The following is an 18833-nucleotide window of genomic DNA, read 5'->3' as shown; positions in this document are numbered from 1 at the left end:
CATTTACAAGCCAACACAAAATCACAAAGAATCCCGGCAAGGGAATAAAAGCAATATAATAACTTCCCGGCAAGGGAACAAAAACAATGTAATAACTTCCCGGCAAGGAAGCAACAATATCAAGATAAACATCCCGACAAGGGAGAATCAACTATAACCAATCCTAACTCAACTCCTACTCAGCTCAATTAGTACCAACACTCAATCATAAATAAAATCCACGAAAATAAACTAAATCTTTGCTCAATATCGAGAATCATCTGTTAAAGCATCCGTAGTAACATTTAAGAACTAAACATCTATCAATTCAAGACTCACGGTCATGCTCGACATCAACGTATAGATACTCGTCACCATGCCTATACGTCGTACTCAACAAGAAGCAATTAGCAATTAGGACACAACTCCTAATCCCTCAAGATAAGGTTAGACCGGATACTTACCTCAGACTTCCACGGCCAACTCAATCCTCAAACACCGCCTTTCCTTTTGAATTTGGCTCCAACACAATCGTATCTATACATAATCGACTTAATTACATCAATAAATGCTAAACAATCCAATTCCAATGCTCAATTATAGCTTTTTAATCATTCTTCCCAAAAAACCAAAAATTGACCCCAGTCCCGCTTGGTCAAAACACGAGGTTCGGACCAAAACCCGATCACCCATTCAACCACGAGCCCGAATATATTTTTTGTTTTGAAATTCGACCCCAAAACGAGGTCAAATTCCCAAATAATTAAAAAGCCCTAACTCTACCCAATTCCCCAATTTTCTACCATTAAAACCCTAGAATTATTGATAAAAGTTGATGAAAAATATTAGATAGTTGAAAGAAATCAGTTAATGAGTGCTTACTTGTGATTTGGGAAGAAAATCTCTTGAGAAAATTGCCCTAGTCCTTCTAATTTTTGTGAAAGTTTGAAAGAAAATCGCTGAAGTTATGTTTTTAAAAAGACTCATTGCCCGACTTCCGCATCTGCGGCTCAGGGGTCGCATCAGCGCCACCGCACATGTGGAAAAGTGGGCGTTTCTGCGGCAATGGCTAGGCCCCGCTGGGGCCGCACCTGCGAGAAAAGACCCGCTCCTGCGAAACCGCATCTGCGGAAAAAATGTCCGCATCTGCGAAGCTAGACCGCATCTGCGACCCACTGTGCGCACATGCGTGTCCGCATCTGCGGCCAAGGACCGCAGGTCCGGTTACACCAGAACTGGTTCAACAGCAGTGTTCCTACAACTTTTCTTAAGTCCAAAACTTCCCGAAACACATCCGAAACACACTCGAGCCCTCGGGGTTCCTAACCAAACACACGTACTAACTCAACAACATCATACAAACTTATCCGTGCGATCAATCGCCAAAATAACCTCTCAAACAACGAATTAAACCTCAAAATCAAAGAATTTTTCTCAAACTTCATAAAGCGTCAAATTTTTCATTTTAAGTCCGAATCACGTCAAATGGATTCCGTTTTTTACCAAATCTCACAGAATCATCTTAAATCATATATAAGACCTGTACCGGGCGCCGGAACCAAAATACGGGCCCAATGCCAACATGTTCTAATCAAATTTCATTTCAAAATCCTTTAAACAAATTTCAGAAAACAATTTTCTTTAAAAATTTATTTCTCGAGTTTGGGACCTCGAAATTCGATTTCGGGTATACGCCCAAGTCCCACATTTTTCTACGGTCCCTCTAGGACCGTCAAATCATGGGTCCGGGTCCGTTTACCAAAAAAATGTTGACCGAAGTCAAATTAATTCATTTTATAGTCAAAATTTATCATTTTTCACAGATTTTCTCATTTAAGCTTTCCGGCTACACGCTCGGACTGCGCACGCAAATTGAGGTGAAGATAAATTAGGTTTTCAAGGCCTCGGAAACACATAATTAAATTTAAAAGCAAGTGATGACCTTTTGGGTCATCATATTCTCCACCTCTAAAACAACTGTTCGTCCTCAAACGGACAGAAGAAGGAAGTACCTGAGTCGGGGAAAAGATGGGGATAACGGCTCCGCATATCGGACTCGGACTCTCAGGTCGATGCCTCAGGAAGCTGACCCCTCCACTGAACACGAACAGAAGGAAAACTCTTCGATCTCAACTGACGAACCTGCCGGTCTAGAATGGCTACCGACTCCTCCTCATAAGACAAGTCCTTGTCCAATTGGACAGTGCTGAAATCTAACACGTGGGAGGGATCGCCGTGATACCTCCGAAGCATGGACACATGAAACACTAGATGCACGGATGATAAGCTCGGCGGCAATCGAGTGTATAAGCCACCTCTCCCACTCGATCAAGAACCTCAAACGGGCCGATGTACCTAGAGCTAAGCTTGCCCTTCTTCCCAAATCTCATCACGCCCTTCATAGGCGACACTCGAAGCAATACCCGCTCACCGACCATGAAAGCCAAATCTCGAACCTTGCGGTCGGCATAACTCTTTTGCCTGGACTGAGCTGAACGAAGCCTATCCTGAATGATCCTGACCTTGTCCAAGGCATCCTGAACCAGATCCATACCCAACAACCGAGCCTCTCCCGGCTCAAACAATCCAACCAGAGACCGACACCGCCTACCATATAAAGCCTCATAAGGAGCAATCTAGATGCTTGACCGGTAGCTGTTGTTGTAGGCGAACTCCGCTAAAGACAAAAACTGATCCCACGAGCCTCCAAAGTCAATAACACAAGCTCGGAGCATATCCTCCAAAGTCTGAATAGTTCGCTCGGACTGCCCGTCCGTCTGGGGATGAAATGCTTTGCTCAACTCAACCTGTGTGCCCAACTCTCACTGAGCTGCTCTCCAAAAACGCGAGGTAAACTGCGTACCTCGGTCCGAAATGATAGACACGGGCACACTATGAAGGCGAACAATCTCCCGGATATAGATCTCAGCTAGCCTCTCAGAAGAATAGGTGACGCCACAAGAATGAAATGTGCTGACTTGGTCAGCCTATCAATAATGACCCACACTGCGTCGAACTTCTTTCGAGTCTGCGGGAGTCCAACAACAAAATCCATAGTGATCCGCTCCCACTTCCACTCGGGAAGCTCAATCCTCTGAAATAAACCACCGGGACTTTGACGCTTGTACTTAACCTGCTGACAATTCAAACACCGAGCCACATAAGCAACGATATCCTTCTTCATTCTCCGCCACCAATAATGTTGCCGCAAATCCTGATACATCTTCGCGGTGCCCGGATGAATAGAGTACCGGGAGCTATGGGCCTCCTCTAAAATCAACTCTCGAAGACCATCCACATTGGGCACACAGACTCGGCCCTGCAATCTCAAAACTCCATCATCACCTATGGTAACCTGCTTGGCACCTCCGTGCTGCACCGTGTCTCTAAGGACACACAAATGGGGATCATCAAACTGCTGATCTCGGATACGCTCCAATAATGAAGATCGAGCGATTGTGCAAGCTAACAAACGGCTGGGCTCAGAAACATCCAACCTCACGAACTAATTGGCCAAAGCCTGAACATCCAAAGCAAGCGGCCTCTCATCGTCCGGAATATAAGCTAAACTGTCCGTGCTGGCTAACTTCCTACTCAAAGCATCGGCCACCACATTGGCCTTCCCCGGATGATATAAGATGGTGATATCATAGTCCTTCAACAACTCCAACCACCTCCTCTGCCTCAAATTCAACTCCTTTGCTTGAACAAATACTGAAGACTCTTGTGATCCGTGAACACCTCACATGCCAAGCCATACAAATAATGCCTCCAAATCTTCAACGCGTGAACAATGGCTGCCAACTCCAAATCATGAACCGGATAGTTCTTCTCATGAATCTTCAACTGCTGCAAAGCATATGCAATGACCTTACTATCCTGCATCAAAACTGCACCAAGTCCAATACGAGAAGCATCACAATAAACTGTATAAGGCCCTGAACCTGTGGGCAAAACCAACACCGGTGCCGTAGTCAGAGCTATCTTGAGCTTCTGAAAGCTCGCCTCACACTCACCAAACCATCTGAACTGGGCACCCTTCTGGGTCAACCTGGTCATCGGGGCTGCAATAGATGAAAACCCCTCCACGAACCGACGATAGTAGCCTGCCAATCCCAAGAAACTCCGAAGCTCTGTAGCTGATGCTGGTCTAGGCCAATTCTTGACTGCCTCAATCTTCTTCGGATCAACTTGAATACCCTCTGTTGATACAACATGACCCAGAAATGCAACTGAACTCAACCAGAACTCACACTTCGAGAACTTAGCATATAACTGACTATCCATCATAGTCCGAAAAACCACTCTAAGGTGCTGCTTGTGCTCCTCCTGGCTGCGAGAATATATCAATATATCATCAATGAAGACTATCACGAACGAATCCAAATAAGTCCTGAACACTCGATTCATCAAATCCATGAAGGTTGCTTGGGCATTTGTCAACCCGAATGACATAACCAAGAACTCATAATGCCCGTACCGAGTGCGGAAAGCTGTCTTAGGGACATCGGATGCCCTAATCCTCAACTGATGGTAGCCAGATCTTAAGTCAATCTTTGAAAATACCCTGGCACCCTGAAGCTGATCGAACAAANCAAATCAGAATAGTACCTGTGATAACTGCATCGGAAGCCTCAGCCTCAGGCATGGCTGGAAGAGCATAACATCGGGGCTGGGCCCCACCACTCTGATCTACCTCTCTGGGACGGCCTGCAGCTGGCTGGCCTGCACCTCTAGCGGTCTGAGCTCCACCTCTATCACCTTTACCTCCACCTCTAACACCTCTACCCCCACCTCTAGCTGACTGGGCGGCCTGTGGAACACCTGGCGCCTGAACCATAGCACGGGAACCCTGATGCGGAGAACTGCTCGAAGCTCAAGGGCAATACCTAGCAATGTGCCTCGTGTCGCCACAAGTGAAACAAGCACTCGGCTGCTGGGGCTGACGAACCTGGAAACTCTGAAGCGGTGGTGCACTGATAGGAGCTGGAGGTGCACTGTAGGACTGCTGATCAAAATACTGCATCTGAGGACCACGACCACCTGAAGCACCATGAGAAACCTGGAGTGCTGACTGAAAAGGCCTAGGAGGATGGCCTCTATCATACGAATCCCTGCCTCTAAACAAGGCACCACTGAACCTGCCTGACTGACGGGGTCTCTTGTCTGCCCTGTGACCAACCCCCTATGATAAAACCATCTCAACTCTACGGGCCACATTGGCCGCCTCCTGGAATGATATCTCACTCCTAGCCTCTCTAGCCATCTGAAGACGAATCGGCTGAATAAGTGCATCAATGAACCGTCTCACTCTCTCCCTCTCAGTGGGAAGTATGATAAGAGCATGGCAAGACAAATCATTAAATCTGGTCTCGTACTGGGTGACAGTCATGGATCCCTGTTGGAGGCGCTCAAACTGCCTCCGATAGGCCTCTCGCTCTATGATTGGGAGAAACTTCTCCAGAAATAGCTACGTGAACTGCTCCCAGGTCAAGGCTGGCGATCCAGCTGGTCTAGCTAAGCAATAATCTTTCCACCAAGTCTTGGCGGATCCAGACAAGCGAAAGTGGCAAAATCGACCCCATTGGTCTCAACTATCCCCATGTTCCGAAGAACCTCGTGACAGTTGTCTAGATAATCCTGGGGATCCTCAGTAGAAGCACTGCTAAAAGTAGTAGTGAAGAGCTGGGTGAACCTGTCCAATCTCCACAAAGCATCGGCAGACATAGCTGCACCATCGTCGGTCTGTGCTACCACACCCGTCTGAACTGCTCCAACTGACTGAGTCGTTGAGGTCTGAAACTGGGGAACCACCTACTCCAGAGTGCGAGTAGCAGGAGTCTGGGCTCCTCATCCAGCCTGAGAGACGGCTGGTGCTACAGGAAGTAAACCTGCCCTGGTGACACTCTCCATAAGGCCCACTAGACGGACCAGAGCATCTTGAAGAACAAGGGTAGCAATAAACCCCTACGGGACCTGAGCTGGGACCACCGGAACTGCCGGGGCCGGAACCTCGTCATCAAAGTCAACCTGAGGCTCCGCTATGGGTGCTGCTGCCCTGGGCTGAGCTCTGCCCCTACCTCGGCCTCTAGCACGACCTCGGCCTCACCCTCTGCCCCTCGTGGGAGCTGCTACTGGGGGCTCGGGCTGCTGATCGGTAGATAAGAAAGCGCGTGTTCTCTCCATCTGCGAAAGAACAGAGTAGAAATTCGATTAATATTGAGAAACCAAACCGCACGACAAGAAAGAACAAATGTGAAGTTTTCCTAACTCGGTAGCCTCTGGGATAAATACAGACGTCTCTGTACCGATCCCTCAGACTCTACTAAGCTTGTCTAGGAATTGTGAGACCTATGTAACCTAGAGTTCTGATACCAACTTGTCACGACCCGGATTTCCCACCATCGGGAGTCGTGATTATGCCTACTCGTAGAAGCTAGGCAAGCCACGAAATTTAGAAATCTTAACCCTTTTCATTTTTAATACCTTTAATTACTTGTAACAACAGGCGATCAACATTTAAACAGTAGCGGAAGATGAAATTAAGCGGAAGACTTAGATAAATAAAATACCAAAATCGATACGAATAGCCAACATATGTCTCTACCCAGAAATCGGTGTCACAACATTTACGGACTGTCTATGATTACTACATACAAATGTCTGAAAGAAAGAAACTCAGTCTGTCTCGGATACAAGTGATAACAGATCCTACTAGTAGATAGAAGAGACGTCGGGACTGCGGACGCTTGCAGGACTACCTCGGGATCTCTGTGGACTGAAGGCTGGCTCCCAAACTACTGCGGTTGTCCCAATATTGCTCCGGTATCTGCACAGAGTGCAGAGTGTAGCATCAGCACAACCGACCCCATGTGCTGGTAAGTGCCTGGCCTAACCCCGGCGAGGTAGTGACGAGGCTAGGACCAGATTCCAGATAAACCTGTGCAGTTTTATATATATATATATATATATATATATATATATATTTATATACGGCGAAAAATAAACTAGATCAAATAATTAAAAGCTGGGAAGGGGAAACATGCTTCGGGGAATAACATATAAAACAGAATCTCAAGAGAATTATCAAGAAACCAAAAATTCAACTTCTATCAAAGATAAGGAAAACAAAGGCAATTTACACTTTCAGTTCACATCTTGTTGCAGGCGTGCAACCCGGTCCCTTTTCTCATGTCTCGTGGTAGGCGTACCGCCCGCTCCCATTTCATCATATCTCGTGGTAGGCGAACCACCCGATCCCATTTCATCATATCTCGTGGTAAGCGTACCACCCGATCCCATTTCATCACATCTCGTGGTAGGCGTACTACCCGATCCCATTTCATCATATCTCGTGGTAGGCGTACCACCTGATCCCATTTACAAGCCAACACAAAATCACAAAGAATCCCGGCAAGGGAACAAAAGCAATATAATAACTTCCCGGCAAGGGAACAAAAGCATTGTAATAACTTCCCGGCAAGGGAGCAACAATATCAAGATAAACATCCCGGCAAGGGAGAATCAGCTATAACCAATCCTAACTCAACTCCTACTCATCTCAATTAGTACCAACACTCAATCATAAATAAAATCCACGAAAATAAACTAAATCTTTGCTCAATATTGAGAATCATCAATTAAAGCATCCGTAGTAACATTTAAGAATTCAACATCTATCAATTCAAGACTCACAGTCATGCTCGACATCAACGTATAGATACTCGTCACCATGCCTATACGTCGTACTCAACAAGAAGCAATTAGCAATCAGGACACAACTCCTAATCCCTCAAGCTAAGGTTAGACCGGACACTTACCTCAAACTTCCACGGCCAACTCAATCCTCAAACACCGCCTTTCCTTTCGAATTTGGATCCAACACAATCGTGTCTATACATAATCGACTTAATAACATCAATAAATGCTAAACAATCCAATTCCAATGCTCAATTATAGCTTTTTAATCATTCTTCCCAAAAACCCCAAAATTGACCCCGGGCCCGCTTGGTCAAAACACGAGGTTCGGACCAAAACCCGATCACCCGTTCACCCACGAGCCCGAGTATATCATTTGTTTTGAAATCCGACCCCAAAACGAGGTCAAATTCCCAAATAATTAAAAAGCCCTAACTCTACCCAATTCCCCAATTTTCTACCATTAAAACCCTAGAATTATTGATAAAAGTTGATGAAAAATATTAGATAGTTGAAAGATATCAGTTAATGAGTGCTTACTTGTGATTTGGTAAGAAAACCTCTTGAGAAAATCGCCCTAGTCCTTCTAATTTTTGTGAAAGTTTGAAAGAAAATCGCTGAAGTTATGTTTTTAAAAAGACTCATTGCCCGACTTCCGCATCTGCGGCTCAGGGGTCGCATCTGCGCCACCGCACGTGCGAAAAAGTGGGCGCTTCTACGGAAATGGCTAGGCCCCGCTGGGGCCGCACCTGCGAGAAAAAGGCCCGCTCCTGCGGAATCGCATCTGCGGAAAAATGTCCGCATCTGCGAAGCTAGACCGCATCTGCGACCCACTGTGCGCACCTGCGTGTCCGCATCTGCGGCCAAAGGACCGCAGGTGCGGTTACACCAGAACTGGTGCAACAACAGTGTTCCTGCAACTTTTCTTAAGTCCAAAACTTCCCGAAACACATCCGAAACACACCCGAGCCCTCGGGGCTCCTAACCAAACACACGTACTAACTCAACAACATCATACAAACTTATCCATGCGATCAAATCGCCAAAATAACCTCTCAAACAATGAATTAAACCTCAAAATCAAAGAAATTTTCTCAAACTTCATAAAGCATCAAATTTTCCATTTTATCTCCGAATCACGTCAAACGGATTCCGTTTTTCACCAAATTTCATAGAATCATCTTAAATCATATATAAGACCTTTATCGGGCGCCGGAACCAAAATACGGGCCCGATACCAACATGTTCAAATCAAATTTCATTTCAAAATCCTTTAAACAAATTTCAGAAAATAATTTTCTTTAAAAATTCATTTCTCGGGCTTGGGACCTCGGAATTCGATTCCGGGCATACGCCCAAGTCCCATATTTTCAAAAAAATGTTGACCGAAGTCAAATTAATTCTTTTTATAGTTAAAATTTATCATTTTTCACAGATTTTCTCATTTAAACTTTCCAGCTACACGCCCGGACTGCACACACAAATCGAGGTGAAGATAAATGAGGTTTTCAAGGCCTCGGAAACACAGAATTAAATTTAAAAGCAAGTGATGACCTTTTGGATCATCACAGGGGGCAAGTGCCTGGTGGTGAAGATGGATGACAAGGCTAACCGCCAGTTCTGGCACAATTTCTTCTTCGTCAAAACTGAGGACGTGGGTGGCCAATGCAGACGACTTCCCTGAAACCTAGAATTATACTCGTAAGCGTCTACCCTCTCTTTGTTGAGGCATTTAATTCACTTTGTTCTGATCTGTTGCTCCTTTCTTATGCATCCAAGACTACACCCCCTCCTTTGGCCGGGGACATTTTCGATTGGGTCGGCTGGCTCCCTCACATTGCGTGAATCCGCGAGTGGCCGGGCTTTTTTAAGAAGTTTGGGCATGCTCCTTCCTTAACCGGTGAGTTTCTTTGTTTTGGCCTCTTAGTCGCTTACCTTTTGCAGTTTATTTTGGTTGATCTTTTTTCTTTTACACTTCTCTTAACTCCAGCCCAAGGGTCCTCGAGGAGGCCGAAGGCTCTGCATTTCGTAAGAGGAAAGTTGTTGCCTCTTCGGCTTCTGCTCCTTCTACAACCGCGGTCGATTCTGCTCGCTCCTTGATCCCACATGTTGCTACAACATCAATTCCTTCAGCTGCGAATACTTCGGCAGCGGAGCTTTCGCTTCCCCTTTGTACCCTCTTGTGGACGAAGAGGAGGAATCGTTGCCAGGTGATGGAGACCTGATGCCCCACAAGAGGAGATCAGTGGATATTAGCGACGGGGTTGCCCGTGTCATGGAATCTATAATGAATGACTTCACTCTTCATGAGACAACGACCATCGTTCTTGAAGACGACGTCGCACTAGCATCTGAGGTTCCAAGATCGGCAGAGGCCGATGAAGGTAAGTCATTCCCCTCTGTGACGACGGAGGCCGAAGAGTCGGCCGGTGTGGTTTCTGATTCTTTACGGCAAGGGGGACCGTCGACCTCGCAGCCGGCCGATGATACTTCTTTGCCGTCTGATAGGAGAGGCAAAGGCGTTAGCGAGGATGGTTATGAGACACGTTTGGACGTTGATGTCTCCGAACTAAGGATAATGAAGGAGGGGTTCACCCAACTCGAGGTGAGGTTGGAGGGGTTTACGAGGACCATTGCGATGCCCATGGATCGTGATCTATTAAAAATACGGAGAACGTGGTCCCTTCCCTCGTCTCCCTCTACTCCGATGTAGAAGGTGAAACCCTCAGTGAACTGGACGATGTTACTCTATCGAGGAGAATAGCCAGCCTTTCCCCCAGGGTGAGTATTTTAGGGCTTCGTTTTTCTAGTGTTTTTTCTTGTTTAGTGTTTTGCCTTTATTGGCAGAGACGTTCTCATTTTTGCTCTTCTTCTCTCTCATGACTGCAGACCATGATCTTGGAGATTGAGAGCGCTCAAAGGGAGGAAAAGCATAATAAAATTTTTGAGAAGTTGGAGCGCAAGTATTTTGAGTACCGCGGCAAGTACCGAGAGATATTTAGGCATTTTGGCGAGGGCGTAAACTTGCAGGCCCTTCATGATGAGTTGAAACAGAAGGATGTCAAGCTGGTGAGGGTCGTGAGAAATGCAATGTCCTTGAAGGGACGTTGAGAGGCAAGGAGGAAAGGCTTGAAGTCAGCAAGGGGGTCGAAGCCCAGTACAGCGATCTCCAAGCTCAGGTGGTTTCACTGCGCGCCCACCTTGAGGAGTGTTAATTCAGAGCGGATTCTCTAAGTGGCGAGTTCCCTGAGAAGGCAGAGGATCTTGAGAAGGCAGAGTTTGCTCGATCGGGGGCTTTAAGGAAAACGGCGGCTCTTGAGGTAGTGATCCGGACTCTCCATTCTGAGCGAGAAAATGACTTGGAGACAGCTAGGCTTAAAGAAGAGTGACTTGATGAGAGGATTGGAGAACTAGAGAAAGAGAATTTTGGCCTCCACGATCGAGTTGTTGCTCTAGAGGTCGAAAAGGCCCGATTACTGCATAGCCATCCTCTTCCCATGCTTCAGAATTTCCTAACATTCCTCGAGAGTTGTGTGAGGAGTGGATTTATGCCGAGGCCCAGTTAATGTGTTTAGATATTTGCACACGGAAGGAACCATTTGTGATGCTACCTTCGAGGCGCTTGTATTAAGGCTTGTGAAGCTCGAGTCGCTTATGGGTATGACCCCTCTACGCTAGAGGCCGGTGACGAAGAGGGGGACGAGGGTGTAGACCAACTCAAGAAGAATGCCTAGTATGGTGTTGCTTATCCTGAGGGCGATGGCGGCGAGGGTGAGGGTGTTGGTGGTCAAGGGGATGACGTTGTTGGAGGCGAACTCGGCGGGGGTCTTGAAAGCCATGATGGTGGTGGCCAGTAACTTTCTCTTTTGATTTTTTGTATATTTTTTGCATGTAGTTTGTGGCGTCTTCATGATTTTTAAAAAATATTTCAAGTATGAAATGCGAACTTCGTTTTTTGTATCTGATTCTCTTCCTATGGTTTGTTTTGCATTTGTATGTTTTTTTTACTTCTGTCGCTTGGTTGCCTTGAATTTTCTATCTGTAATCACTTAATCGCGGATAGCGGTCAGAGGTTGGTAGGCGTTTGTTCGATCAAATTTTTAATTATGGCTGAGAATTAAGTAGGTGTTAGTTGGAACAATGTCGATCATAACCTAAATTTAATTATGGCTGAGGGCCAATAGGAGTTAGTTCCAGCGAGGTCGAACATAACCTAAATTTAATTCTAGCCGAGGTCAAGTAGGAGTTAGTTCGAACAAGGTCAAACATAACCCAAGATTAATTATGGTCGAGGGCCGGTAGGTGTTAATTCGAAAAAGGTCGAACATAACCTAAGTTTAATTATGGCCGATGGCCGGTAGGTGTTAGCTCGAACAAGGTCAAACATAACCTAAATTAATTATGACCGAGGGCCTGTAAGTGCGAAGTTTGTCGAAATCATAAACTTTTAAGAATCGTTGCTTTGGTCATACATTTGGAGGAATTCACACTTTTTTGGCATTGGGTGGGGTTCCAGTCCCAGTCTATCTAGTCCCTTCATTGGTTGACCTGGAGAGTACTAGAGAGGTCGAGCAATGAACTAGCCGTCCTAGCCCCATGCTTGTGTATTTCGACTTGGAGTATCCCCTTCATCGCCTGGTTAAAAACCTCCTTGATAAAACCCAATTGGGACAAAACTCAAGAGAGGGAAAAAATAGTACGTCTTGGGCATGCTTTATCTCTTACAAGTTGAAGTACTTGAGGTGGGTGATATTCCAGTTGTTTGGTAGTATCTTTTCTTCCATTGTTTCTAGTTGGAATGACCCTTTGTTCGCCTTTGCCGTGATTTTGTAAGGGACGTACCAATTTGTTCCTAGCTTGCCTTCCCGTGGGTCTTTGCTCGCTTGCATCTTAGCTTTAAGCACGTAGTCCCTGACTTTGAGTCGCCTAAACTTTGCTTGCTTATTACAAGTGCGATCATCCTTATGTAGGCCACGTCTCTTCGCTCTTCGACTTTATCGAGCTCTTGCCTTCTGCTTTCGTCGTTTCCCGGTCCGCTTTCATGGGAGTACCTTAGGCTGGGCTTTCTAACCTTGACTGGTATTACTGCATCGGCCCATAGACGAAAGAGTAGTGCGTCTCTCCTGCGCTCGTCTTCAGTGTTGTTTGATAGGCCCACAATACTTCTGGTAGTATTTCCGGCCTTAGTCCCTTGGCGTCTTCGAGCTTTTTTCTTCATGATGTTCAATATTGACTTGTTAGAGGACTCTGTTTGCCCGCTGCCCGCGGGGTGATATGGTGTCGAGAATATTCTTTTGATGTGCCATATTTCAAAGAACTCGACAGTTTTCTTTCCCGTGAACTAGGGTCCGTTGTCGCAGTTGATCTCTTTGGGAAAGCCGAACCAGCATATGATGTTTCTCCATATAAAGGTGATAACTTCTTGTTCACGTATTTGGACGAATGCTCCTGCTTCCACCACTTAGAGAAATAGTCAGTTAGAGCCAAAAGGAATCGTACGTTACCTCACCCAACTGGGAGAGGGCCCACGATGTTCATTTCCCATTTGATGAATGGCCAAGGTGAGGTGACTACTGAGTGAAGGTGCTCGCCCGCTTGGTGAATCATTTCTAGATTCGGCCTGTACCGAGGTCAGTCGATGAGTTGGTCCATTGAGGTCGTCCTCATCTGCTCGGACCTCGGCACAATATGCGTTGTGTATCTCAGTCCAAGTGATTAGGGGGTACTTCATCAGTCGGAATAGCTTTCTAGTTTCCCTCGAACCATCCCTGCTCAGCCCGGTATGAAAGGCTGCAACTGCCATCCCTTCTGACATGTTAGGCAGGGTCATCCTTACTCGGTTGAACCGAGCGAGGAAGTCCCTCAGTCCCTCTCCCAGAGACTGTTTAATAGCAAATATGTCGTTCACTCTCGCCTGGGCCTTCTTGGCCCCAACATAGGCTGTTACGAACTTGTCGCCCATCTCTTCAAAAGTTTCAATGGAGCGAGCAGGCAGTTGCGAATACCATGTTAACGCTCCTCCTGTGAGGGTTTCACCGAATTTTTTCAACAAACTGGAAGACACTTGTTCTTTGGCAAGGTCATTGCCCTTCACGGCGGTGACGTAGTGAGTCTCGTGATCTTCAGGGTCGGTCGTGCTATCATCTATCCTGAGGTAGGGTGGCATTTCAAAGGTTTTTGGTATGGCATGTGGGGGACGTCATCACTATAAGTAGAGCTATAAAAACGGGCCAGCCCAACCCAACCCGACCCAAGCCTCACGGGCTTTAAGTTTGGTGGGCTAGACCGGGCAAGCCCTCTATCTAAATGGGCCTTAAAATGGCCAGCCCAACCGAACCCTAAGAGGGCCGCGGGCTAGGGTGTGCCGACTCTTCAATTTTTTTTAGAAAAAATGATTTCTTCGTTATGAACGACTTCAATTTGGTTAGAGCGTACATGAATCTTGATATTTGACTAGGAGTCTCGTAACTGGAATACAAATTCTCTATATCTCTAACTCTTCTATTTTAACGTTACATGAATATTTTTTTAATATTTTTCTTTCACTTTCCTTAGGTTTAGGAATTGCTTCAATAAATTTATTTGTTGAGGTTTTGTAATTTAGGATAGTCCATAAAATTTGCTAGTATTGTCAATTTTCTTTGGATATTAAAATTTGACCTTTTTCTATGCCGCAGAATAATTTTATTATTAATAATATATTAAAGTAACCAAACTGATCATTGACCGCTTAAGTATATTTTTTTTTGAAAAAAATTATTATTGGCCACTTAAACTTTCCTAGTTGGTTGTTAATTAAGCAAAAGAAACACTAATCTGGTCATACTACATGCATGTTAAAAATTTATCTTCTAGTTGTTATGGATGGATATATGAGTAATCTAATGTTGGGGAATGGGGATTAAAGTTGTTAGTTTTTTTTTTAGTTTTTACTTTTTTAAAATATTAAATATTTAAAGAAGAATTAACCCAAGTAACCACCCACCCAATCGCTTAAACTAAAAATAGCCGGTAGATTCAATTTAATTAATTTTTGGCCCACGGGCTAGCCCAGGCCTTGCCTCGGTCACGCCTCAAGGGCCAACGGGCTGACTTGGGCGGTTTTAGAAACCTCAGTTTTAAATGGGCTAAATAAAATCCAACCCAACCCCACCCAAGTAGCGGGCTGGGTTTGCCTGGCCTTACAGGCCAAGCCCATTTTGACGGCTCTAACTATAACTGCTCGACGAATCAACTGACATCTCTCTTCGGCAAAAGCTTAGGGGAGCCTGGTATCTTATCGACCCTTTCTTGCTATTCTCTCATTTGGTCCCGGAGTGATCTGTTCTCATTCTCCATTTCCTCCATCCTTTTCAGAATGGCTGCGAGAGCATCGTCGCCTGCACTATTAACGACATTGTGAATTATACATGTTGTTAGAGGAGGATGGAGTTGTGTGTGCTGCTCGTTCACTGGTTGTATAAAGCAAGTTCTTGCATTTTTTGTATCCGTATCCCGGGCAGGCTTATGGAAGACGCTGGTTAGTGTGTCAGCTACTCACGCCTCAAGGAACTTTTTTGCGGCTAGGGGTGTCTCCTCTGCCACAGACGTGGAGGCTCCCTTACCCAGAGATTTGGTGATGCATCAGCGAGGAGGAGGTGATCCACCTCGCTTGGGGGAGGCATGGGGCATTGCGTCTCCGTTGCTGTTTCAAAGCTTTCATTAATGACGTTTGTGAGATTGGTTAGGAGGTCAACTATTATCCTCGTCCCCTCTTCCCTGTTACCTGCCATATTGGGATTTGTGCACACAAAGAAAGGAAATCTTGTTCTTGCTTCTTTTCTTTTTACGTCAGTGATTCGTGTCAGTAATAGATCTAGAAGAAACTAAAAATTTAACTAGGAAATCCCACAGACGACGCTAAATTGTTTGACCAAAAAGATGTAATCCTTGGTTCAAATAATTAAATTTATGATCTTTCTATATATATGAGACACATTTCCAACAAATCCTAATAGTACAAACCAAAGAGAACATTTGCTAGAGCATTCCCTTTGTCGTCACCTCGACACGGCTCCCGTCAGTCCTTTGGTTACGAGTATTTCTGCTTTGTGGATCACCTCGGGTAATGACGACTCGAGAATTCTTCCTCCTTGATATGCTATAACAATAAGCTATGATTACAACAATGGAAATCTTACAGTTCAATTCAACAAGTATTGGTATAAACAACAACAACAACCCAGTGAAATCCCACTAGTGGGGTCTGGGGAGGGTAGTGAGTACGCAGACCTTACCCCTACCCCGAAGGGATAGAGAGGCTGTTTCTGAAAGACCCTCGGCTCAAGAGAACAAAAGACAAATGTAGACAATATTAGTATCACCACAGAAATCATAAGAAAGTCATAAGAAAAATAGGAACAACATGAAATATGGAAGAAAGATGCAAAGCAAAACCGATAGCTAGTAAATAGGCCATGCACTGAAAAATAGTAAGACACAATATTGCCACTAGCTATCTTAGACAAAAACCCTACCAGACTAGTCTCACAACGGTATTAGTAAAGCAAGACTCAACTACCTCCTAACCTACAACCTTAATGCTCGACCTCCACAACTTCCTATCAAGTGTCATGTCCTCGGAAATCTGAAGCCTCGCCATATCATGTCCGATCACCTCTCCCCAATACTTCTCAGGCCATCCTCTACCTCTTCTCGTTCCCTCCACAACTAGCCGCTCACACCTCCTTACCGGAGCATCTAGGCTTCTCCTCTGAACATGCCCGAACCATCTGAGTCTCGCTTCCCGCATCTTGACATCAATGGGAGCTACGTGCACCATCTCCCAAATGTCATCATTCCTAATCTTATCCATCCTAGTGTGCCCGCACATCCACCTCAACATCCTCATTTCTGCTACTTTCATCTTCTCGATATGTGAGTTCTTAACAGGCCAACACTCAGCCCCATACATAATTGCCGGTCTAACCACCGCTTTATACAACTTACCTTTGAGAATCGGCGGCACTCTCTTATCACATAGAACTCCAGACGCTAACCACCATTTCATCCACCCTACCCCAATACGATGTGTGACATCCTCGTCGATCTCCCCTCCCCCCTAGATAACCAACCCAAGGTACTTGAAGCTGCCTCTACTTGGGATGACCTGTGATTCAAGCCTCATATCCACGCCCACTTCCCCGGCTCAGCGTTGAACTTACACTCCAGGTATTCCGTCTTCGTCCTGCTCAGCTTGAAACCCTTAGACTCAAGAGCATGTCTCCAAACCTCCAGCCTCTCGTTAAGACCGGCTCGCGACTCATCAATCAGAACTATGTCATCGGCGAATAGCATGCACCATGGCACCTCCCCTTAAATATGGTGCATCAACGTGTCCATCACTAAGGCGAATAAGAATGGACTGAGTGCAGAACCTTGGTGTAACCCCATTACAACCGGAAAATGGTTAGAGTCTCCTCCTACTGTCCTGACCCGAGTCTTAGCCCCATTGTACATGTCCTTAATTGCCATAATGTACGGGACAGGCACACCTTTTGCCTCCAAGCATCTCCAGAGAACTTCTCTAGGAACCTTGTCATACGCTTCTCTAGGTCAATAAACACCATGTGCAGATCCTTCTTCCTCTCTCTATACAGTTCCACCAACCTCCAAACAAAGTGTATAGCTAAATCAATTTAATAATGGTCTCACATCCTAAAAATGAACAAACTTCAAAAAGCTTTCACAAACTTAAAATTTGTTTGTCCCCCCGTTCTTTCGATGTTTCACATTCACTTAAAATTAATATTAAAGGCAATTGTCGCCCAATAAGTAAAAGGAGGGCAAATTTAAGCCATTTTGATATGTTAGGGATATTTTGGACCTTTTTTCGTCTAGGATATATAAATCACCAAATTCAAGTATGAAAAATAAGCATTTTCAAATTTCAACAAGCTTTGAATTACCCTACTTATATTTTCCTTCCCTCCTCAACAGTCTGAATAAAATGCAATATGAATGTACGCGTAGTTAATTTTTTCTTAACCATCTAATATTCCAAAGTTGTCAATGTGACTAAGTTGAATCCAGCCTTACACGTTTTAAATGTACACATAGCACTAATCAATCAGTACATTGAATAATACTGGACTAATTTGCATAAACGGAGCCAAAATTTTAATTTTATAAGTTCTGAGTATTAGAACAACGATTTCAAACACTAATAACTGAGTTATAAATTTAATATTTATATATATTTAATAATTTTTTAATACAAATACATTATGTGACCAAATTCGTAGCTCGGCTTATGCCGCCGATCTCAACCCCGTCGGTGGACGCGTCACTTGCTTCACTGTCTCGTACACCTGGCTACATAATAGTAACATCACATGCCAGCTGGCTGTTGGGTCCTACCTTTTTAGTTGGGTCCCACATTTACTTAAGGGAAGTCATTCCATCACCATGTTTTTTATTTCATGTGATCAATTAAGCAAATTGCCCCTCGTATTTTCTGATATTGTGAATTCGCCCCCACCCCACCCCTTCCCCCCCCCCCCCCGTTTTTTTTTTTTTTTGATAAACTGAAAGGTCCGTTGGACTTTATCTAAATCTAAAGTAAAATAAAATACCACATTGGCACATTCAATGCCAATAGGTAATAAATTATTGTTGTCCCATACTCTGGTCGTTATTTACTCTATGGCATCTAATAAGTTATGTACTTAACTAAGTCCAAGAAAATCTTTTTAAGAGCCAATAATTTCGTTATTATCGGAAATAATTTCTTTGCCTTCATAAGATAAAGATAAAATCTGCATCACATTATCTTAGATATGTTATTGGTGTTGTTCGTGTTGTAGACTACATTTTCGTTCTTAAATAACTTTTTGATTGGGAAAGAGTAGGGGCAGCGAAAATAAAATTCACACTCATCCTGTGAAATTTTTTTCACTGATATTAATAAACTATAACAATATCATGTAAAGTACGTCTTTTATTCGGACCCTACATAAATACTAAACGTTTCGTACACCAAACTACCATTTTATTAAACTATAAGTCTTTGTAGAGATTACAAATTCAAATTTCATCAAATTTGTACTTATATGCAACTTATATATGAGTGTTTTTCTTATTATTATATAGTATGTAGTTATGTATGTTAGATAATA

The 18833-nt window shown here is 44.5% G+C and overlaps 1 protein-coding gene across 1 annotated transcript; it reads right to left on the bottom strand.

Annotated features, from left to right (window-relative positions):
• Nucleotides 12901-13843, bottom strand: LOC109235490. Its single transcript, XM_019401626.1, has 2 exons — nt 13187-13843; nt 12901-13125 (listed from the first exon to the last, which is right to left on the bottom strand). The coding sequence occupies exons 1-2, from the start codon at nt 13841-13843 to the stop codon at nt 12901-12903; spliced, it is 882 nt and encodes a 293-aa protein (XP_019257171.1).

Source organism: Nicotiana attenuata, chromosome 1 (genome assembly GCF_001879085.1).
Source record: "Nicotiana attenuata strain UT chromosome 1, NIATTr2, whole genome shotgun sequence".
Lineage (NCBI taxonomy): Eukaryota > Viridiplantae > Streptophyta > Magnoliopsida > Solanales > Solanaceae > Nicotiana > Nicotiana attenuata.
This window is presented reverse-complemented; position numbering and strand designations above follow the sequence as displayed.

Excerpts from the sequence above, each read along its gene's own strand:
- LOC109235490 (XM_019401626.1), bottom strand. The coding sequence starts at position 13,843 with ATGCCACCCTACCTCAGGATAGATGATAGCACGACCGACCCTGAAGAT. Across the intron at positions 13,126-13,186 it reads GTGGGCCCTCTCCCAGTTGG|GAGCATTCGTCCAAATACGT; the intron begins GTGAGGTAACGT and ends TGGTGGAAGCAG.